The sequence below is a fragment of the Mustela nivalis genome (assembly GCF_964662115.1).
Source record: "Mustela nivalis genome assembly, chromosome: 2".
NCBI lineage: Eukaryota > Metazoa > Chordata > Mammalia > Carnivora > Mustelidae > Mustela > Mustela nivalis.
The window spans coordinates 139,723,118-139,746,802 of record NC_139021.1 but is presented as its reverse complement, the minus strand read 5'-3'; the positions used below and the strand labels follow the sequence as shown (position 1 = coordinate 139,746,802).

Below are 23,685 nucleotides of genomic sequence, written 5' to 3'. Positions count from 1 at the left end.
TCCGTCTCTATGCCTTTCCTTCCCCGCAGGCTGGGGAGGTGGGGGGAGGGGCGCACGTGGTCCTGGTCTGGCTTCAGTCTTAGGCATGTCTTGGGTGCGTGTCTCCAGGGGTAGCTGATTTCCAGTTGGTACCTGAATGGGTTCTCAGGCCCTGGTTGGCTTCTTGTCCTTCCAAGGGGGTTGGAGGATGTTCTCTTCTACCTTTCCCCCACTTAGCATGAACTTTTACCTCTTCCTGGGAATAAAGGGAATGCTGCCCTTTCCCTAGCGGATTAAAAATTTTGCTTCATAGGAGAACATCTGAGGAGGTGAGCAAGGCCTCATGCCAGGAGCTGTGGACTGTCAGCAGCGAGGCAGGTCTCGGGCCTTTCTCCCGAGCATCTGGTGGAGGCCTTGCTGGGGGAGACACCCTGCGAGACAATGTGAACTTGCTCTGTGCACAGGGGGCTCCAGCCATTCCAGACAAATCGGTCTCTCCTTTGCCCTTACAATTCAATAAAATTTTACTGGATTTCATCTTCCTCACTTGTCCTGTGGCGGGGTCTTTCTGCACTGCTCTGCCACAGGCAAGACGGTTTGGCTGTCTTCTCTCCTCGGAACTCGGATGACCTGGTTGCCTTTCCGATGAACTCAAGAGAAGTCAGACTTTGTAGCTTACCCACCCTTCTATTGTTGTTGGGGCAGGAATGTTTCTTGCGGCTTCTCTATCCTAAGCTAATGCGAAACCCATACCGATTATTAATATAATAGGGTTATGGGTAATTTAGATTCTCTATATTTTGTATTTATGGAACTTTTGAATTTTTACAAGTGTATTTGGTTTTACAAGCAGAAAAGAAAAATGAGCCAGGATTCTTCAGAGAAACCGAACCAATAGTGTGTGTGTCTGTGTGTGTGTGTGTATAAAACAGGATTTATTATAAGGAATTGGCTCACACAATTATGGGGGCTGAGGAGTTCCAAGATCTGCAGTTGGCAAGCTGGGAACCCCGAAGAGCCGTTGGTGTAGCTCTAGTCCAAGTCTGCAGGCCTGGAAACCGGGAACACCAATGTGTGGAAGCTCCACTCCAACAGCCAGCAGACTGGAGCCCCAAGAAGAGATGTTTCCGTTGGGGGGCAGAAGGCGATGTTCCAGCGCAATTAGGTAGGAGTTCTTCTTACTCAGCCTTCGGTTCTATTCTGGTCTTTGACCAACTGGATGAGCCCCACCCACCAACTGGAAAGTTAATCCCCTTCAGAAACACCCTCACAGACACATCCAGAATAATGCTTGACCCAACGTCTGGGCCCCCCATGGCTCATTTGAATTGACACATAAAATTAACCATCATAGTGTTATAATAATAATAATAGTACCATTATAATTCTGGACAGCCTCATAAGGCTGAGACTGATCTGGGAGGCTCAGTGGTGCCAAGACTTCCTCTATCCCCCCTGTTCCAGTGGCCTGGACACCCAGCTGACTTCTGGCTTCCAGAAGCCACTCACTGAGAAATGTTTTTCAGTCTGAACGCACATAAACCTGACCCTCCTCCTGACGACAAAGGAAGAGCTGAGGCCACCACACAGAGGTCTGCCCCTCAAAGGCACCTCACTGCCCTGAGGCCTTAGGAAGCCATGTTTGCTAGCCCTAGGAAGAGCAGCGGCCCACAAAGCTTGGGCTGGACAGGTGGCCCGGCCTCACCATCCCAGAGTCATGAGGCCCTTTCTGAAAGTGGAGGGCTTGCTCCAGATTCCCAGAACTTCCAGCAAAAAGTGTTACCAGAAGCAACCAACGACGCTAGTGGTCTAGTGGTTTCCTTTGAATCTCGCCCACCCTGGCCTGTGCTCAAATTCTCACACCTTCGAACTATTTTTTTTTTAAAAATTCAGATTCCTAGATCCTACCCACAGAGATCTGTATTCAATAGGTCTCAGGTGTGGCCCATGACTCCTGGGAAACATTCACAGACATCCCTTTTCATGGAGCAACATGCTAGAGTCCAGAACAGTGTTAAATTCCCCATATTCTCACACATGCTCCACGAAGGGAGTCAGGCACAGAAGGCAAATCTTGCATGACTCCATATATACCAAGTCCCAGAATAGGCAAGAGGCGCATACAGTGACAGGACTCAGTGGCTGCCCGGGAAGGCACATAGGGATGACGCTGGAGAGATGGAAATGTTCTAGAACTTCATCTGGTGTGTGAATTTGTCAAAAGGGATGGAGCTGTACACTTCCAATATGTGAGTTCTGTTATATGCAAACCATACCTCAGCAAAGTCATTTTGAAAAAGCTTGTCAGATGTTATCTCAGAAAAAGGATATTTCAGATGTTTACACACCAGGCTCCCATGACGTCACAGGATCACATCCGAGAGCATGTGTGTGACTCACTGCTTCTTTCATGCGTGAGGTGCCGCGTGCCAGTAAGTCATCCTCTTATCTGCGTATCAGGCTCCTGCTTGATCCAGTAAGACCAGCCCCAGGCCCCTGAGCAGGGTGCTTAGGAAAGAACTGGCGAGGGGAGTGAGAGGCCCCATCTTCAGGAAACTCCGAGTTTAGGCAATTCTTGCATTCCAGTCCCCTGTGCCATACCGCAGTCCTCTGGATGGAGGAACACACACACACACACATACACACGTACACACACTCTGTGCTCATGGAAAAAGAAAGTCTCCGTGGGGTCAACACAAGCTCCACGGGCTCTGTGACCAAAACGCCTCAGAAATCACCATGGGGCTGACTGGTCGCAACTTGAGAAGAGGCCCCTCATGCTTGCCACCAGCACCACGGTTTCCCTAGGGTCCCAGAGGTCAGGAGAAAACTCCACAGGGACAGAAGTTGTGGCTCTGACCTCAGAAATCACGAGCTCTGAATGTGGGGATCAGAGGGCCAAGGGGCATTGGGGGAGGCCCCCACAGGGAGCCCTCTGGATTGGCGTGTCCGAGGTTCTAAGCCCGTTCTGCCAACCAACTCGCAGGGTTGCCTGGGGCCATGGTGACCCTGCTGGGGCCTCAGTTCCCCCATCTGTAAAACGTTAGACTGGATGATTAATTACCAATTATTATCACTATTATCATGATTACTGTTGGGTTCAAGATCCCACTCTTCAAATGAAACCCCTTGTAGAGCTCCAATAAGAAAAAAGAGGGTATCTGATTAAAAATGGGGTGTAGGGGCCCATGTCTCCCCCTTGTTCTGAGGACCCTACAGCTCTTGAGAATTGTTTAAAAAGTACTAGTCTAGCTGGGCTCCTAGTCCTTGCAACTGAGCTCTGGAAACTGCCCTCATGGAAACCCTCCAGGACTCCAAACGGCCCGACTCCAGCCACTGTGACCTCAGAATGACAGGAAGCACACATAACCGGACTCTGGGAACCCCAACGTGAAAGAACTCTGTTCACACTGTCAACAGAATGCGACGATTCTACTACTCGGACTGCCATCGCTGGCCTGCCCTCCCACTCCCCAGTCTGCCTTCCCCATCACCTCAGAATCACCTAGAATTCCAAATGTAAGCAGCAAATCTAGGATCGTCAACTCCACACCTAACTTCTGATGATCACAGATCCTTCTCTAAGACTCTGACATGGGAAATGTCATCATCTCTGTCATTCCAGAGCACGCATTAAAATGATGGGACAGGCCCTACGCTACGTACTTTGCACGGATCACCTTGGCCTCTCCCCACCTTGTGAACCAGGCATTACTGTTACCCCATTTTGCAGCTGAGGAAAATAGACTCGGGTCACCAAGAGGTGGAGCTGGGATTCTGGCGGGTGGGGGGTCAGCCAGTGCTCACAGCCAGGCTATGGGTTCTAAGATATCTTGTCTGAGCCCATCTCATCTCTGAGGATAACAACACCATCCTTGGTTGCTGGAGTGATTAAATGAGATGGTCCAAGTAAAAACCCTCAGGGTAGCCCAGACGTGCGTGTGGTAACTCAGTGAAGATTGGGTCCAAATACTTGAGCTGTAAACCTGCTTCCTAAAACCACCAGACACCAGACGGTCTTCTACAGAAAATAGGATTTATTTTCACATTTCAAGTGAACACAAATAAATGTCCCACAAGTATATTACATACAAAATCAGTAGATTTATTAACCACAGAAAAATCAAAGCTCTCCAGAAAGACATGTCCGGGCCACTTCCACTCTTCACCAACTCACGGACTAGGCACAGTTCGCGATGGGTTTGTTCCCAGGTTAGTCTGCGTCTGCCCCCGTGGACTCCCCTCAAAACCACAGCAGCAAACCAACAGGATTCACAGTGGCTGGGCTAAGTGCTGTGGCTGTGGCCCCTTCACTAAAGCCCCAGTCGTGTTCCAAAGGCCAAGCTCTGGGGTTCCGTGGCTTCAGCCACCAACTGGGGTCCTGCCACAGCACAGGGCAGTTAGTGTCACAGCTTCATCTCTAGACAATCTTGTTAATTAAATTATTTCAATTAGAAGAGATATAATGGCCCTTTTGCAACAGCTGGTCTTCCCCCCTCAGTCGAGAAAAGGGCAGTAACCTGTCCCTGAAGCTAAGCCATCACCACCCCAATGTCCAAGGCATGGTGACCTTGGGCTGGCCGGATGAGGAGTGGTGACATCACATCCGTGATGGGTGTCTAGAAATGGGGCAGTGAGGGCGGGCGGATGCTGGCGAAGCAGCATGGCGGGCCTGGTGGACATCTGACGCTCAGGAGAGGTCTCGCTCCAGTACATAGTGAGGGTGGAAGGCGCACAGGCACCTGGACGGGGCACCGCTGCTGGCGCCTGAGGTGGACACCTAGGTTAGTCAACATGAGTGCAGCCTCTACCGGCCTAGCGCCCCGTTGCCGTGGCCATGGCCGTGGCCAGTTAGCTCAACTGGCCGCAGTCCGTGATAACGATCTTCTTGGATGTCTTCCCACTCCTGGAGCCAAAAGATTCTATTTTCTTCACGACATCCATTCCCTCTTTGACGTGGCCAAACACGACATGTTTGCCATCCAACCTGTGAGTCAAGCCAGGTAAGAGTAAGAGTAGTGCAATGTCACCCAATGTCATGGTCACCTGGCCGTGGAACTATTTAGCAGAGACGGCAATTCTGAAAGGGACCCACATGGAAAATCTGGACCCTGCCCTCACAGCTCTGGTACGAGGCCTTGCTGAGCGCCCCCAAACAGACCAGAGGGTCTCTCCCTTCTGGGGCCTGTGCTGCCTCCTCTGCCGTGTGACCTTGTCCTGGGCCACTTAACCTGAATCCTGGTAACTCATCTACAAAAAGTGAATTATTCTTGTTCTGCACAGGGAGATAACAGGGTGTTAGACTCCTCCCAGGAAACAAGAAGTCCGTGTAAATGGAACCATCTTCATGGTCATGAATGACAAGGTAAGAGCCAAGATAGCACGTGTGGCTCTTTCCATCTGAGAGACTTTCAAGAATCTAAACAGCCCCTTAGTCCAGTGCCAACAAGGCCAACACTGGTTACCACCTGGGGCAGAACTGCAGGACCCATCAGATGTTCCATGGAAGCAGCAAAGGGCAGGCAGAGCCAGCAGCGACCTGCCCAGCCCTGACATCTGTGTCCCTTCTGGCCTGGGGGCTAGAGACAACTAGGACCAATCTATCACTCAGGTCTCTCTAAAGTCCTAAAAAATGGGCTTTGTGAAGTCTTAGCTCTTGGCCAGCTAATGTCCCCTCAACCCCATATGCCTCAGGGCTAGGATGCAGGGAACTCCAGGCAGAGGAACTTATTAGGTAGTGGGACAGCGACCAGGGAAGACACCCCTAAAATCCACAGGCATGTGGACCAGAGACCTCCATGGTGCATTCCAAGCTCAAGGTAAGCCGGGAAACAACAGGTTAAACCAAGCAAACAGGCTTCCACCACAGGCCACCTTGAGGCCCGTGAGTTCTGCAGCATGTCCCAGACGGATGTGGTACAAGTCCTTTGGCATAACACATGGAGAAAATTCCAATTGACAACAAACAGAAGCCTAACACAGACGCAGTTCTAAGAACAACCCAAATTCCCCCTCAGTCCTTTCATGAACTTTACCTTCTTCCCTAGGGACACACCTCCCAGCGGAGGGCTGCCGCCCTAGAACACGGTCCAGCCTCACGCTACCCTCCCCCGGAAGCACACAAACCCTCTTTCAACTGCAAGGCCAGCCCTCATGTGGAACCCGGGGCGAGGAACTCACCAGTCTGTCTTTATGGTGCAGATGAAGAACTGGGAGCCGTTGGTGTTGGGGCCTGCGTTCGCCATGGACAGGACACCTACAGAAACAGGCAGGAGTGAGCCAGGCTGCCCCAGGAGGCCCCTCACTGGGGAACCATTCATAAGAGCATACAGTTTCCAGCACAGCAAGGACACTGGGGTCTGACGGTCCTGGAGCTTGAAGGGGACAAGCAGGGCCAGAGGACGAACGGCTCCCTGGGGCCCGTCCCCCCTGTGCTGCCACAGGAAGGACAGGGCCTTGTGGAAGCTCTCCGCGGCAGAGCCAGCATGGGAGTCTGGCGCACTGCATCCTGGGTCTTAAACGTGACACAACGCTGGGTTTTGCTGAAAGGCTTTCTCCCCCAGCTTCTCAAAGAAAGACTTGTTTTTAAACGGAGAGCTCAGCATGACAAAACTCCAGGAAAACCAACACTCCAACCCAGAGTGCTGAAGGAGGGAAGGGGCATTGCTGGGTATCGGGAAATCGGTCCCGGCCTCCAAGCCGTGGTGGGCATGGTGGGCCTGGTAGGCAAGCCAGCAGCCAGGCCAGAGCTCAGGGCACTCAGAACGGGGAGTGGTGGCCTCCACTCACCTGGTCCCACGTGCTTCAGTGTGAAGTTCTCATCAGGAAAGCGGCTTCCGTAAATGGACTTGCCCCCGGTGCCATTGTGGTTGGTGAAGTCTCCCGCCTGCGAGCACAGAGCACCTTCTGAGCGGACAACCACCAGAGCTGGCCGGAGAAGGCTGCCATGGCGCAGGGACGTGGCCCCCAGCCCACCTGGGGTCCACCCAGCCAGAAGCCCCGCAGGCCAAGGGGTCAGAAAACATCCAAAGATCTCCTGACCCCTAGCTTCCGCATTTTCTGCCATTAATCACTACCCTACCTTCCAAATGATCCACTTTTTAATTTGGGCAGGTTTTTTAAAAGACTCTCAAAGGATCTAATAGCTATTCTGTGATGATTTGTACATAGTGACCTCAAATTTTCTACCTACAGCTCTTGGAGGGGAGACAAGGAGGTGACCAGGGAGTCTGTGTTCCCAAGTCTGGTCTTTGGGGGGTGGGGAGCAGCAGCTGGCACAGAGCCAATTCCCTATGCTAAGCCCCACTTCTCCCCCATCACCAGGCCTTGGGGCCTTCCTACACCTTGCAGACCCAGGAAGGAGTCCCCCCGGGTCTGGCATCCCTCCTCACAGCTTGCCCGAGGTTTCCAAGGGAGTGGTGGCCAGAAGAGCCCAGCCCCTGGCCAAGGACTCACAGCTATCTTCCTGAGATATCCCTCAGGTGAGAGAGATGACCCGACTAGCCTGACGTAAGCACCCACAAATGCCAGTAAGGTGTTCCCAGACAGGATGATTCAAAACCCTGGCCTCGGCCTCCCGTGCCGCCAACTCATGCCTCAGAGAGCCCTCCAGCCTTGGAAGGGCCTGCTCCTGCCAGCTGCTGTTCAGAGGAAGACCCTCACCTGGCTCAGGACAGCCCCTTCAGCTTCTGCTTCATCCACTGCCTCCCTCAGGCAGAGCTGGGAAGGCCTCTGTGGCAGAGAGCCACAGGCCTAGCCAGCCATGTCCCACAGCCACAGCCTCCCTTCCCGTCCCTGCAATCATCACACTGGACACGTCAGCAGGCCCAGCTCCAACCCACGGCCACTCACCACAGAGGATGACAGCCCCAGGGAGGAGTGGAGGGAACGGGGCAGAGAACTCTGGGCGGGAAGGACTTCAGAGAGATCATGACACTCATGTCTCTGCTTCTATGGCCTGCTGGCCTCAAGACACGCACCTCTGTCTTACGGGGCCTGACCTAACAGAGGACAACCCCCACCACAGCTGGGCTCCTGATCCTGGGAAGTCCTTGCTGTCCTCCTCTACCCCAAAACTTCTGACACAGCCTTACTGAGGTTTTTGAAAAAACAGGCAGCACATATGACTAAAGAACATTCATTTAACCAAGAAAGACGCCCCGCTCTAAAGGAGCAGCGCCCGGTCCAGACCCATGCGTTCTTGCTGGAGCCGTCGCCCTCCCTCCTTCCCAGCCTCCCGTGCCAAGCACTCAGTGGGACACACAGGGGGACGCGGCCAGAGACTGCCTAAATACGCTGATCCTGCAAAGCCTGAAGATCGACTCCCCGCCCCCGTGCACAGCTGGATCTCAATGCCGGTTCCCCGCCAGCCCATTCTGCCCCTGGCTCCGTTGCTCAACCGCTGGGGCCGCCCAACCCACTCCACCCTCTCTGAGTTAGAAGACAGGCCAGGAGAGCAATGTGTCCTCTCCATTCAGTATCTCACAACCACCCTGTAAGGCGGCCCCTGCTGTCCGCCCCCCCCCCGCCCCCTGACAGGGAAGTGAGGCCGACAGGGCTGCTGTACCTGACACATGAAGGATGGAATCACTCTGTGGAAAGTAGAGCCTTTGTAGCCGAAGCCTTTCTCCCCGGTACACAGGGCTCTGAAGTTCTCTGAGGGTTGAAGGAAGACAGAGATCAGCAGGGCCAGGCCTCAACTCCAGGATCACAACTCGTTCAAGCCTGTACCTCTTACCCTCCAGGAGGTGAAGAGGGGCAGTGAAGACGCCAAGCCTGCTCCCTGGGTCTGCTCTGGCTGTGCTACCCGGGGCAGGTCACCTTCTCACAGCTCAGTGTCCCAGCGTCCAAGCACTATGACAAGAGCACAGGCTCCCGGCAGAGAATCCCTAGGCCATGCAGCCACTGCCCCACCGGGCACCAGGAGGGAGGAACGGGTCCCGGTGGAAATTTACATAAGGCTATACTGGACTGGTGGGCAGGGCCAACACCGAGGCTCAGAGAGGGACAGAGAGTTGCCGCAGGGGTACCAGCAGCTGAGCCTCATGTGGAACTCTCATCTGGTCGTGGGTCTCGGTGCCCCAACTCCTCTCACCATCCCACCCATCTGGCCTGGCCCCTTTCTCTCCCATCTAGACCAGACTCAGAAAGCCCCAAGTCCCGTCTTACCTGCTGTTTTGGGGACGACATCTGCCTTCAGCTGTGGGGAGGGAAGGGGCCAAGAGAAGATGGTCAGTCCAGAAGCAGGTGATAGAAGGAACCTCCTCACCAACCAACCCCCACAGCGGCCACGGAGCCCCATCCACTTTCGGGGCTCCCAGCCCTCAGCAGGAGGCAGCCTAGGCAGCTATCATCTCTGCCAGTTGTTTCCTGAACCCAGGCTGGGAGGAGGCAGCCTCGGTTTCCCTAGCTATCAGAAGAGATGACAGTGCCATCCTGGCCTACTTCCAGGGGCAAAACTGGCAGAGCTTCTACAGCTTGGCCCCAAGCATCAGAGACTCGGGGCTGGGAGAGGTGCCAGTCGAAGCTCAATGCACAGAGGGGAAACAGGCTTCAAGGCAGGGGAGTGGGTGGGTGGGCAAGGAGAGAGGCTAGAGCCCATCCAAGCAGGCTCTTGAGTCCCAGCTTCAAAAGCCACCCTGGCACAAAGCTACTAAAATTAAGGGGAGTAAGGAGAGTGGTCTCCATTTTCCAGGAGGGAAACTGAGGCCTACCAGAGGTCCCTCTGTTCAAAAGAGGGTCTGGCTTGAGAGCTACACCTGAGCTTCCCCATTTGTTTCCCCTACTTGTTTCTTACTTTGTGAGTCCAGGAGCGTGGCGGGGTTGGAGTTGGGATGCAGGTCCCTTGGGCACTCTACCCCGACTTGCAGGGGGCCTTCTGGGTCCGTTTGGGGGCAGAAGCCCCCCAGGCCCGCCCTGCAGGAGAGGAGGCCTGTAGGCCTGAAACCACCTCGGCTCCTGCCCCAGGGCCGGGAGGCGGGGTGAGTCCCACCGAGGGGGCGGGGCCGGGCACCGTATTATGCAAGGGCAGCCACGTGAGCACCCCGCCCGCCCGCTGCTAGGACCCTCGAGCCCCCCGACACCCGCCCTCGAGCTCCCGGGTCTGGGCGCTGACCCCGCGAGGTCGCAGGACCTCTCCCCGACCTCGGGGCCAGCCAGCAGGGCCGGGATCCCACAGTCCACGACCTGACCTTGAGCTTTCTCCTCCTCACTTGCCCTCCCTCCCGCCTCCACTACTCCGAAGTGCCGAGAGGATACCGGAAGAGACCAATCTGATGCCCCCCTCTAGGGATGGGGAAACTGAGGCCCATGGCCAGGTGTGGGAGGCAAGGTCTCCCAGCCAGTTAGGCACAGCGCCGGGCCCGTCCGCTCACCTCCAGCACCACGCGGCCGAGCGGCTGCCCATCGGCGCCCACGTCCAGGTACACGAGCGGGTTCCGGGAGGAAGAGGACGAGTCGCGGGAGCCGCCGCCGCTGCTGCTGCTGCTGCAGGCGCGGGCCGCGGGGAGGCGCAGCGGCGCGGAGCGCGGGACGGGGAGCAGGCCGAGCAGGCGGGGACCGCAGCGCAGCGCCAGCATCGCGGCTGCGGGTCGGGGTGGGAGAGCGGCGGCAGGAGCGGAGGCGGCGGAAGCGACGGCTACGCGCGCAGAGATTGGAGTCCGCCACGGCCGCGCGCCGCCGTCTTTATTGGTCGGGCCGGCCTCGAGGCCCCGCCCCCGCCCGCACTGCCCGCCCCCACCCGCACTGCCCGCCCCCTCCGGGCCTGTTCGCGGGCGACCCCTGGCGGCCGTAGCGGGCGGCACAGCCGGGCGGCTGGGGCGACGGAGCGTGAGCTCCTTGCAACCGGTTCCCCAAGGACCAGAGAGACCTGAGGGGTAGACACGACCTGGCAAAAGGGGGCCGGTTCCATTTTATAAGCGTCCCAGATTAAAAACAGAGAGAGGGAACTATGCTAAAACGTGGTTAACTCCAAAATAAGGGCATCCGTATGTTTTTATTTGAATATAACAAAAATCTCCATTTGAGCCCCTGTATAGGCCTCCCCTCCACCCATAGACCCTGCAGACGAGAGATCAAGAGAGACAGTGGGTGAGAGACAAAGAAGGTGAAGGTGAGAGGTGGACTAGAGTGAGAGGTGCAGGAGGACACAGGCAGGGACCCCTCCCCTGCTGACCACAGGCCTCCGAGTCCTAGTCTGGCCCTTTCTCCAGATGCTTCTGGACACCAGATCATCTTCCCACACACCTGGAACTCAGCAGGTCCCAGTGGGCTCTGGCCAGGCCCCAGCTCTCCACGGGGTTGGGTCAGATGCCCCCTCCCCAATGCCACAGACGGACGGTTCTGGTCCCTAGCAACAGGGTCAGCTGGCTGCTGGCTTCCCTCCCACCCCAGTCATCCCAAGAACACACTTGCAGGTCACACAGTACAGGGTGATTCCACAGGGAATGCAAGGAAAAGTGAAAAGGTAAGGCAGGAAGAGAAGGGGAGTTGAGAACCCTGGTGAGGAGAATTTACCCCATGTGTGAGGGGCTTCATAGAAGCGTGGTAGGGGTGGGGAGTTCACAGTTGGTAAATAATAGGGGCCCAGGCAGAGCATCTCAGCAAACACCCGGGCTCTCCCGATGGGAAACAAAGACCCAGAGTGAGGAAGGCACTGCCTGGGGCTAGGAGCACCCTGCACCTTTCCCTGTCAGCCTGCACCTGTCAGACCTCTCTGAGCCTCAGTTTCCCCACTGGAGAATCAAGATGGGATGGTAGTCCTTACTCTGCTTCTTCCCAGGTCTGTTTCAAGGGTAACATGAACAAGAGAGAGAGGCGTGTGTCGACCGTTAAGTGCTGTGATTTGAGCATCAGTGATGGACGGGGTCTAGACTGTCTTCGCTTCAGGTCTAGGGCTGCGACAGCAGTGGGTCTCAGCTGCAGGGGCTGAGAGGTCCAAGGGGCCCAAGAAGAGGGTGGAGGCTGAACCTTAGGGTGTGGGCTTGAACTTGGACTTGAATCAGCTCCTGGGAAGGGGTAAGACGGCAAAATGCTGGTCCGAGTAAATTCGTGAGGTTAAAGCAGCATGTCTTAGGCTCATTAGAATTCTGGCCTTGGCCCTTTCCTAGAAGTTTACAGTCCACTTCTCTTCTCATGGCCCAGGAGGAGCCTGGTTGTGGAGAGCCATGCAGCAGAAGCTGGGAGTCACATACTAGGCGAGGCTTGAGGAGAAGGGCAGGTGAATGTTTATGTGGGAGCGCTCCAGGCAACGCACAACCTGTACTGAAGTATTGGGACTAGTATAAGATTAACCACGACCATGGGAACGGCACAAAAACAGAGTGAACAATAAGTTTCGGGGGCTCACGTCAGTAGGCACGAGCTCCCCGCATGATCTGGGTTGAAGTCATCTGTGTCCCTTCTGATTGGGTGTCATATTAGTCGTGTTGTATGGTGATTGGTTACTTTCTATCCACTGTATCCTATAACTTGGGGCTATAATCGGTGTTCAGGGTCCCGGGGAAGAAGATTGTCAATAAAGAAGTTTGCCACCCACCTCATCTGCGGGTCGTTCTTGCGGGCCGAGAGCGACACCTGGTCACTCAGTGATGGCATCTTGGAGCCCAGAGGCTCCCCAGGGTCCAGCCCAGGATGGAGTCTCACTCTGTCCTAGAGAATGGCTCCTCCTTTCTCGTGATTATCATGCCCTGAAGTAGAGCAGGGCTGAATGGGGAGTTGGCTTGCCCCCTGCCCCCTCTGGGGCCCTCAGGAGTCTCCCAGATCCCCCCAACCCCCAGCCCCGCATCAGTGCATACTGTAGATTTGAAAGAGGAAGAGAGGAACCACCTCCCATGTCGGTTCCAGTTCCTTGGTTCACACAGCCCTTCGCTACACCAGGTGGATTAATGGTGCCCTGTGGTGCTTCAAGCCTGTTCCTGAGGGGAAGCCTCCGTCTATCCCCCACCCCCACGGAACCTGAGCAGCCCTAACCCAGGGAAGAGCTGCCTTCATTCACTCAAGCACTTGAGCTCTCAGAGCCCTTCCCTGGCCCTTAGTGTGTCTGCTTCCCCGCCATAGCCTGGGTGGCAGTTCCATTTTGCAGGTGGGAAAGGAAAGTCCCAAGAGACAAGAGAGTGAGTTGCCTGGGGCTGGAGGATTGGAGCTGGGAGGACTCTGACCCCAGGGCCAGGGTGTACTGCATAGGCCAGATCCTTCCCGCTGCCATCATGGAGCTGGGAATGAGGTGGGGGGGTGGGGGAGGCAAGAGACACAATCCAGGGACAGACAACACAGCAAGAGAGAGGCTGAGGAGTTAGTCAGAGGAGGCTGTGGGACTCAAGGGACAGGGAAAATGGTTTCTGCCTGGGGGGATCAGCCTGGACACAACCACATTTGAGGGGGCAGAGACACAAAGATGTCTCCAGAGGGGGAATGAGCCAGAGGCAGGCCAGGGTACCTTTAAGGAAAGGCTGCAATGTTGACCATAAGCTGAAAGGCTGGGGTGTGGGTAGGGGGAAATCACAGAGGGTCCGGAAGGCCAGGCTGAGGTGCAACATTACTGGATAGCACTGGGGAGCCATGGATGATGCAGTGCCCCCATCCCTACGACTCCAGACTGAGAACTAGCCTCATTCACTCACGTTACTCCTACCCTCTTTGGAAAATCAAATGTCATCACTCCCTCCTGCTCAAGCTGAAGAAATTTCCACCTTCCCCACAGGCTGAGCTATGATGTCATCCTTACTTGTACTGTCCTCAGCGGCATCAGGAGGAGGGACAGTCCCTGGGCTGAGCCCTGAACGGAAGCATGCCCAGCCCTCAAGGACTCCCGGCCCAGGTGAGACTGGGCAGGTGTCAGCACTCAAATGGCTCTGAGGCTATTTATAGCCTCTGTGTCATCTTCAGAAACAGCAGTTTCTCTCCACTCGGCTCAAGTGGCTTCTCATTCAGGATGTTAATGGCTTTTGTCACTTGGGGATCCCGTGGGATTCCTTAAGGTATCATAGAGCCAAAGAACAGACAGGTCACGCTGACATTCAGGGGTGACAAATTCAGATGCCTAGGGGGCCAGGCAGTGACATACACAGTGAAACATACTAGGCAAGTCTCTAGGGAGTGAGGGGAGACAGCGCTGTGTCCAAACACCCCCGTTAGAGGGGCAGCTGCTTCCCAGGCCAGCCGATTGTGTACGTGAGACTAGGGACCCAGTACAGTGGATCTTCTCTTTTTTCAATAAAATCTGAAAATCTTGGGCTTATGAAAATCTCCCCATTTTTTTTGGAATCTCCCCATTTTTAAGTGTTGGGAACAAATTTTAGAATAAACATTGAATGAGCTGTGAACAACATATCCATGACATAGATAGGACCTCTGGGCCAGCATTTTGCAAGTTCTGATCTCCACTGTACAGATGAGAGAACTGAAGCTCAGAGAGGCACAGGGACCTGCCCATGATCACACAGCCCGGAAGTACCGGGACTGTGGACAAACCCCTCTGTTCACTGGTGCCGGGACCCCTTCTGCAAGAGTCACTTGGCAGCCATGTTTCCCCGAGCACCTGTTATATGCCGAGCCTGAGGTTTGCCCTGGAGATACAGGACAAAGTCTGGGATAGGCACTCACGGTGCCAGGTGGTTCTAAGTGCTATTGGGCAAGCCTCTCCCAGGCAGCCCTTGTGTGTGGCATGCGTGCCTGTCATGGCTATTGTGAGGGATGAAGTTAACAGTGGTCCTGGAGACCCTTCCTGGAGGGGCAGGGAGGGAAGTGGCCTTGCTTTGGGCAGGGGGTGGATTTTCATGAATGATTGGTCCCAGTATCAGGCGCGGGGACAACGTGCCTTGGACTTCATTTCTCTTAGTTCCTTTAGAGGGGGCTGGGGTCCAGGAGAGTGTCTGTCATGGGCGGCTGACAGGGAACCTGAAGGAGAAGCCACACTGCCCGCACAGGCCCTGGGAAGGCTGCACTCTGGGCACTCCCCCGTGCCATTCCCAGACTTCATGGAGCAGCACGAAAGCTTCGGTGTCTCTCCACTGGCTTCCAGGAACCACAGGCGGGTCTGTTCCCGAGCATGCTGTGAACCAGAGCATGGCGGGAAGCAGGTTTCCCTCAAGGTCCAGGAGGGTGGAAGGCAGGGTGACCAGAAAGAGGCCCAAGAGGAGGGTCTGGGGAAACTCCCATTTCCGGAGTCCAGCTGGGCTTTAGAAGTTGGTTGTGTGGGTTGTGTGGGCCCCTGGGAGAGGCAACCAACAGGCAGGGCTGGCTCCCCACCCATCCCCTCCCCAGCTGCTTGGCTGTCCCACAAGCCACCTGGTCACAGGAAGAAGTGGAAGGAGCTCACTTGCTGAATGTATCTGCTAGCCATTGTGATGGGGACAACACTGGGAGCCAAGGAAGTCTTCCTAAGAAGCTGCCCCCAAAGGGAAAAGTTGGGAAGGATGGTGGAGGCTGGCCCTGGGGGAAGGGGTAACTATCAGCCAGCCCTGGATCCTGAAAGTGTGGGTTTTGAGACAGGCAGAACTCTCTAGAAACCTGGCTTCCTATTTCACTCATTCACTCCCCAGCTTTGCTCTACACCCTGCTGAGCGCCTGCCACTTTCTCCAGGGATTAGAAATATGGTGGTCATTGGACAGAAAAGTAAAGTTACGTTTTCACTGGGAAGAGAGAGAACAACCATTTAAAAAAAAAAAAAAATGCAAAGGAGAAGGAAGATGCTCTTGGACAGTGGTTTGTGCTGTGCACAAGTGAAGCAAGGTGCTGTGCTCAGCAGGGGCTGGGGGCAGAGCTGGGGGGGATCAGCGTGGCCTGGCCCAGGAGGAAACATTCGGACAAATCACATGTAGCTGTGTGAGCTCAGAGAAGTCATTCTTGGCTTCTTGGGGGCATCACTGTCCTCATCTGTAAAGAGGGGTTAATAATGCCCATGTCGCAGAATTGTCCATATTAAGGAGAAGGACATGGTGAAGGGCTTGATGAATGAATGAATGTATGCATGCATCCCACCTAGCCCAGGCCCTCGCGGGAGTCCGAGTCAGGGCAGAAAGCATGATTTTGAGGGAGTGATATTGGGCCCTGTGACTATGTACCCTCAGCTGTGCCCATGGGCGTTTTATGAGTGGAGACTTTCTTAAAAGAGTTTATTTATTTGTTTATTTGTTTGTTTATTTTTTGAGAGAGACATGGAGAGCAAGTGAGCATGGGGAGAGGGAGGGAAGGGGGAGAACCTAGAGCGCGGGGCTCAACTTGGGGCTCGATTCCAGGACCCTGAGATCAGGACCTGAGCTGAAATCAAGAGTCAGATGCTTAACCAACGAAGCCACCCAGATGCCCCATGAGTGGGCTTTTACTACTGTCCGCCCAAGACTCCCCTTAATGATCTAATAGAGCAATCCTTGCACCAACTGGTATGTCCTGCTTGGAGGCCTCCTTGAGTGTATTCACGGCCACTGCGTCTTTTGATTCACAAAACAGCCTAGGAGGCTGGCTGGGCTGAGCTGTCACCTCACCCGATGGAAGGAGGCTGGAGCTGTATGTCGCGGGTTGGATGGCCACCCAGGGCGACAGAACAGCCAGGATTTGAGTCAGGCTCACTGGGCTCGGGGTCTTTCCACTCTCTAAACAAAGTTATGATGTTCTTTTCTTCTTTCTACCTTTTCCCCATGCCCACCCCCACGGAGGCCGTCTCCACGATGGCCCCCCGTGTTCCCCTGGTCGGCCCAGCCTGCTGCGGTCCCCTCACCCTGCATGTCAGCTGGACCGAATGACTCCCTCCCGGCAAACAGGATGTGGCAGAAGTGATGGGATGCCCCTTCCAAGCCTGGGTTACAAAGCAGCCGCGCTCTCTGCCTTGGGCTTTCTCTCTCTTTCTTCTCCCCTGCTGCCATACTGTGACATTCAGACAGCGTATAGAGGCCCCCAGGTGAGCCACCAAGTCTGGCTAGCAACTCTGTGAGGGATCTGGACGTGGACCTTGGGCAGCCTGCCAGCAGCCTTGGGAGTGAGCTTGGAAGCAGATCCTGCAGGTCCCGTGGAGCCTTGGGATGATTGTGGCCCCAGCCAATGGCCGGATTACAACCCCTGAGAAACTCTGGGTCAGGGGCATGCAACTAAACCACACTTGGACATTTGACCTTGGAAACGATGAGATAATAAATTTTTGTTGTTTTAAGCCCTTCAATATTGGGATCATTTGTTATGCAGCAATGGATAGCTAATACACCCCCCAGCCAGGGGCCTTCAAGGCCAGCTGGGATCCCGTTGCTGCACACACAGCCTGTCATTGATCTGCCATCTTAGCAGACTTGTGTCATCCGCTGTTCTTGGCAGAGACCTCGCGGGCACTGTTGGAAAGAACCAACCCCGGGAGACAGAGCTGCCCTGTCTTGGTGAATTCGTGCAGTGGGCTGGCTGTTTTTGTCTTGTTCCTCTGAAGGTGCACATGATGAAGGCTGCAAGAGAGGAGGAGCTGGGAGGAAGCCGTCAGGGGGAGGGCCTGAGCAGGGGTTTGGCCCTGGCGTTTCCATGGCCTCTGGGAAGGGACGGTGCCTCACTTTATGACTCCATGCTGGGCTCTGCGCTAAGCACGTTCTTGCTTGCTTTCTTTCTTTCTTTTTTGTTTTTAAGATTTTTAAAAAATTTATTTATTTGAGGGGCACGTGGGTGGCTCAGTGGGTTAAGCCTCTGCCTCCACCTCAGGTCATGATCTCAGGGTCCTGGGATCGAGCCCCACGTTGGGCTCCCCGCTCAGTGGGGAGCCTGCTTCCCCCTCTCTCTCTGCCTGCTGCTCTGCCTACTTGTGATCTCTCTCTCTCTGTCAAATAAATAAATATAATCTTTAAAAAAATTTATTTATTTGACACAGAGATCACAAGTAAGCAGAGAGAGGGGGTGGAAGCAGGCCCCCTGCCTAGCAGAGAGCCCGATGCGGGGCTCCATCTCAGGACCCTGAGATCATGACCAAAGCCGAAGGCAGAGGCTTAACCCACTGAGCCACCCAGGCGCCCCCGTTAAGCACTTTCTATTCATCGTCCCGGTCCTCAGGAGGACCCGGCACAGTGAAGGTTATCCCTGTCTTACAAATGAAGGAATGGGGACCCAGGGAGGGTAAGCCATTTGTCCAAAGTCACACTAGTGAGGAGTCTGCTGGGCTGTGTATCTTTCTTCAAGAGTTGGGTGGGGGGGCAGAGCTCCAAGCAGCAACTCTCAGTGGAATTACAACAGGTGTCATTCTCTCTAGGTGGCCTTTCTTCCAGCTAGCCTGGCACTGTGCTTGGTTACTTAGATCCACAATCCCATCTAGTGCTTAGGATAACTCTGCAAAGGACAGGCTGTGGTCCCCATGGAATGGATGACAGCTCCCAGCCCAAGAGGGAGCCTGTGATATGCCCAAGGCCACACAGATACCAGATGACTGAGCTGGATTTGAACCTACGTCCAGCTGACTCCAAAGCTTGCCACTGTCTGTCCTCCACCACTGGCTGGGCCTCCCTGCCCTGCAGAATCTACCATTGCCTTCCAGCCCTGCAGAGACAGGTTCCACTAGTACAGGGGAGCGACACATCCTGAGTGGATTCGCACAGCCCTGCCTAGAGTCAATGGGAAAAGGAGCCGGCTGACAGGACCCAAGAGGTTCTTAAGTGCAGCCCAGGTTGGCCTTTGTGCGTGCCCCTCTCTCCCACCTTTGTTTTCCATGCCCTGAGTGGCATCATTATGCTAAGGGGAGAGCCCCACTGCCAGGCTCCCTAGGAGTGGGACTCGAGCCTTTGCCAAGGCTAAAACGCTGCTTGGCCAGACCTTGTCTGAGCTCCGGGCTCTCTGCCCTGTGGCCGCGGGAGGCAAACAGCCTGTCATTCTGCAGTCTCCTTTTCCTTATTTGGTCTGCCTCTCCTGTTGACCTGGCTAAGTTTCTCGAATCTATTGGCTTGACCCTCCGTCTCTCCTTACTAACATTAACACCACTCACCGCTCGATTAGAGTAAGTCCTCTGGCGAATCAGCGTCGCCGGCCTTCTAATTGAGGTGGCCCATCCCTGACGACAAGTGTTTGTCTTTTTTTCCAATTAAAATAAGTGCTACGGTCCTAGGTGCCTGAGGACAACAAGCTCAGCTATCACTGACCGCGTGCTTCATAAGCTGCACGTGGTAGGAATTTATATTACCTCTTAATCCTCCCGTGGTCCTTAAGAAGAGGTACTCGGGTTAACGGTTCTTTAGAAATGAAGTCTCCAGAGCGGACAGAGGTTATGTAAGCTGTTCATGGTTACACGGACCTACCCCCCCCCCGCCCCTGGGGTTAAATGAGTGGCTGAGCTATATTTGGCCTGGCTCCGCCTAATCCCAGGACTTGGCTGCTCTACCCTCTACTGTCGCTGAATTTTAGTACAAAAGGTCAGCAGGTGCAGGTCAGGCAGGGAGAGGTGTCCATTTATATAACAAAGATGAGCAGAGGCTCCGAAAATTGATCAACTCACGGCCTAAAACAGCATGTCAGTATCAGAGGCCCTGGCGCCGGGCGAGTCTGGGCAAGTCAGGGGATCACCATGCTTGCGGGCCTCCGGGACACGGGGACAAGCCCAACAAACACAGCAGGACACAGCCTGGAAGGAGGAGGCGCAGGGATGCTGGGAATCAAGGGTATGCAGAGCAGCTCTAGCGAGGCAGTTCACTGGCCAGGAGAGGGGTGTGGGCACAGGGCCATCTCCAGGGTGACGGGGACTGTCCTGGGTAGACCACACAGTGGGGGTCTCCAGGCCTGAAGCAGGACCAGCAGGAGACAGATCTGGGCCTATTTAGACAAGAAAGCTCTCTTACGTGTCTAAGCAAGTGGGCCTCCGTGCCCTCCCCCGGCCATGGTGTGGCATAGGGAGCCACCAACTGATTTCCTGGGGGGGAGGGGGGATGGCCAAAAGGACACAGAGCGACTCCATAGGCCTGAAGTCTTGGAGATCATGGCAGGGCAGGGACAAGTACCAGATGGAAACAAGGACAGTAGACGCCAGGGGGCCAGCAAGGACAGTGCCGACAGATGCCCAGCCCTGCTCTCTTGGCTCTCCATAACCCCAGGGGCTTTGAGGCCATGCTGGGAGAAAGGATGGGGGAAGGGCCTTCCCCAGATGACTCAGAGAGTTTCCACCATTTGGCCAAAACAGGAACTTGAAAAAGAAATTAAGTTCTGTATCAGAAAGTAAATTTAGTTGTGTTTCTTGCACACTTGGATTTATGGGCTAGAATTCCTATCCATTCTATGATTCAAGGCCTCCGGACAACCGGGGCAAATACCTGCTATACACTTTAATACAACGATTGTTCATGAAAATCAACAAGAAGAATGTTCACACCTCAGGAGAAAACACAGAGAGGAAATGGGAGGCAGGTCACAAAATGCAAAATATAAATGGCCGGAAGCCCGAAGAAAAAGAACGTTCCAGCTCACTGAAAGACATGTCGTCAAAAGGGGGCATCTGGCTGGCTCAGTCAGTAGAGCATGGGACTCTTGATCCCAGGGTTGTGAGTTTGAGACCCACCTTGGGCATAGAGATTCCTTAAAAAAAAAAAAAAAAAGCACAGTATTAAAAAAGCAGTATTAAAAAGAGTATCATTTTAGCCTTGCGTGCTGGCTCCCATTTACCTGCATGGGCCGAATGTTTCTTCGTGGTTCTTTACAGCAGCTCGAGCCTCCCTCCCTGACTGCCCCAGCAGCCCGGGGCAAGCACTGATCCCACTCCTGCCTGCAAGGCCTGGGGGTTGGCGGGGGATGTGGTGGAGACTCAGGCTGCCCCACTCTGAAATCCACCCTCGCGGTCACCCCTGAGCCATGCTCACAGCCACTGACAGAGTGTGACAGGGGTGCTAAGGCAGCCCCCACTCCCGGGAGACGCGGACCCCTCTGACAGCTGATGTGGGCTAGAGGACTCCCCCAGCAGCGGTGCAAGAGGATTTCATCCAGCCACACTGCGCCCCCGCCCCCCACCCCGGTCCCACAGTCCCTCTCTTTCTCCTCCCCGCCCCCTTCCTTCCTTCCATCCCGCTGGCCTTCACTCAAGGGCAGACTTGAACAGCAGTCTGACAGCTCTCCCACTCTTCCTTTTCTGCCAACCCCATTTCCGTTCATGGGCATTTTCCTTCATATGCTTCTTGGGCATCTAATCCTGTCTTGGTGTCCGCTTGCTAGAGGCACCCCACTAGCAGCCAGCGGGGGCTCCTCCACACAAACCCAGCTCTTTCCCCGTGAGTCCGCTGCTGCCGGTAGGCTTCCTCCCTCCCTAAAGGTCATGGTGTTGCTGCACTCTTGTCCTAGAATGTCTATCCGGAGCCCACCAGGATGGGATACAAGGGGGATTACGGTACTAAGAGATTCCCCACCAGCTCTCCTGTCCCCTACCCCAGGGAGGCATCACATGTACCCCCAAACCACTCTGCTCCTGCTCTGCCCCCATCAGTGAGCCATAATGAAGTACCATGAGCGGAGGGGCTTCGACAACAGAAGTCTGTCCTACAGTTCTGGAGGCCAGAAGAATCAAGATGGCCGTCCTTCTGAGGGCGACGAGGGTAGGAGGGTCTGTTCCCTCCAGGGTCTGTTCCAGGCCTCTCTCCTCGCCTTGTAGATGTTGTCTTCACACTGTGTCTTCACATCATCTTCCTCCCATGCCTGTGTGTGTCCAAAATTCCCATTTTTATAAGGACACCGGTCACTGTGGAGTAGGTCCCCCCTAATGACGTCATCTTAACTACAACAGCAACAACCTTATCTCCAAGTAAGGCCACCTTCTGAGATCCTGGGGGGTGAAGACCTCAACATAGGTCTTCAACCCTTAGTGGGGTCCCACAGCAGGCCACTAGGAACTCAACATCTCACCAGTGTTTTAGCAAAACCACTCTCTTTCCCCTCCTTTTGTACCCACAGCTTCTCAAACCCCTCAGGACCTGGTCGTGAACCTCAGAGAGGCAGGACTGGGGGACCAGAATGATGTCAGAATTGTCCTTTCCTCCGATGACAGAAATTTGTTCCTGGACAAGGCTGGGCCCAGTCTCACCCGGGAGACTCCTCAGCCTCTGGCGAGGTCTTTGGTAGGCCAGGCTACCCGTTCACCAGGCAGACCCAGATGTGCCAAATCCCATTCAGACTCCAGTTGGGAACCCAGTTCCTAGACTAGGTTCTCTACCTGCTGACCGTGGTGCACCTGCTCGCTTCCTACCTCAGGGCTGTTATGGGGTGATGTCCATAAGGTCCTTCGCCTGGCATGCTGGGCACTCAATGAACAATTACTGTTACTACCCTTATTTCCAGTGCTATGAACTTGGCTGTTTCCTCAGGGACAGGCGCCACCTCACTTCTCTACCATTCTTGTGTATGGCACCTGTGGACCCCCACTGGGACAAACAGTCCCAGTCTAACCTGGAAGATTTCAGAGCACCCAGGACCCCATCAGATGCTGAGGAGCACAGTGGATGGGCTCGGAGAACTTGCACGCTTCTCTGACCCGAAGACCTGGGCTGTTGTTAGAGGATCACAGAGGGTATTTGACTTCTGTACATGCCAATTCGGGAGAAATACCCACGCAGCCTGGAATGTTCTGGGCTGTGATTGCGTCAACTAGAGAAGCTTCCCAGGCACTGCTCTTGAACGTTCAAGGTTTCTAGGCTGCGAGGCTTGTTGACAGGCTCCCAGGTGGTGATGAAGTTAGCAGCAAACACCTCTGCACGCTCACCTCCACTCACCCCGCAGCTCGCTGCCCTCTTGGCCCCACCCATACTCGTCTCTCCAGGGGCTTCTCCTGGCTCCTTACAGTGGCCATTCCTCAGGCCGTCACTGTAGCCAGCGACCAGCGCCCTTCAACACAGCCTCATCAAAAATTGCTCTCTCTGTTGCCAGACTGTCATTGGGTGTCTCTTGGTTTCCCACTGTCCTCTCAAGCTCTCCTTCTCATCGCCTTCTCAGCCTTCCCTCCACCCGCCTGGCCCTTTTGAGTGGACCTCCCAGAGATCTCTCTTTTGCCCGTCTCCTCTCTGTCTGCTCTCATCCAGTCCTAGGACCGCTCTGGGCCCAGCAGAGGTAGTTGGGGAGGGGCATTGGCAGGAGGCTAAGCATCTCTGGATGAGGGTCTAAACCATCAGCTGGCATCTGAGAAGTCCTGCAGTGGGGGAGGTCCTGACAACTCGATTGGAGCCACCATTGGCAAGGGATGGTCTTCCATAGCAGGGTTTCTGACCGCAGGATGTGGGGCTGGGACAGGGCAGAAGTTCTGGGGGAGAGGGAGGCGGCTTTCCCTCCTGACATCAGGAGGTGGAGTCAGTCCTCTTCACCTGACTATGGGCTGGCCTCAGTGACTCACTTCTAACTGCTAGAATGTTCCAGAAGTGAGGTTGAAGGTCCTCCTATGCCAAGCTATAAAGGCAACATGCTTTCACCGGATTCTTGCTGTGCTATCCAGTTGCAGGGCCATAAGGAAGCCCAGGATGCTCAGAGAGGCCACCTGAAGGCATTCCAGCTGACAGTTCCCGCTGAGGCTCCCAACGGTCAGGTACGTGCAGGAGAGGCCTTTGAATGAACTCCGGCCTTAGTGTCCCCAACGGCAGTCTCCTGACAGCCCTGCATGAGAACTGCCCAGCTGAGTCCCATCAGCCCCCAGAGCCAGGAGAGGGGCTAATCACAATGACTGCCCTTGTTTCATGCCACTAGCTTTGGGATGGCTTGTTACACAGCTGGAGTTAACCAGAACGCCCCGTGGGGCC

The 23,685-nt window shown here is 54.9% G+C and overlaps 1 protein-coding gene across 1 annotated transcript; it reads right to left on the bottom strand.

The window, feature by feature from the left end:
* Window positions 1-3,998: 3,998 nt before the first annotated feature.
* On the bottom strand, window positions 3,999-10,700 carry PPIF (peptidylprolyl isomerase F). Its single transcript, XM_082719023.1, has 6 exons — window positions 10,353-10,700; window positions 9,148-9,178; window positions 8,546-8,634; window positions 6,769-6,865; window positions 6,160-6,235; window positions 3,999-4,966 (listed from the first exon to the last, which is right to left on the bottom strand). Exons 1-6 carry the CDS (start codon window positions 10,554-10,556, stop codon window positions 4,831-4,833), a joined length of 633 nt encoding a protein of 210 aa, XP_082575149.1. The 5' UTR covers window positions 10,557-10,700; the 3' UTR covers window positions 3,999-4,830.
* Window positions 10,701-23,685: the final 12,985 nt, after the last annotated feature.

Bases quoted from the DNA above. Each gene is read 5' to 3' on its own strand.
- PPIF (XM_082719023.1), bottom strand. From the start codon at position 10,556: ATGCTGGCGCTGCGCTGCGGTCCCCGCCTGCTCGGCCTGCTCCCCGTC. The intron at 6,866-8,545 runs GTACAGCAGCCC...CTGTGCTCGCAG, and splicing joins TTCCATCCTTCATGTGTCAG to GCGGGAGACTTCACCAACCA. The intron at 6,236-6,768 runs GTGAGTGGAGGC...CTGTTTCTGTAG, and splicing joins ACTGAAGCACGTGGGACCAG to GTGTCCTGTCCATGGCGAAC.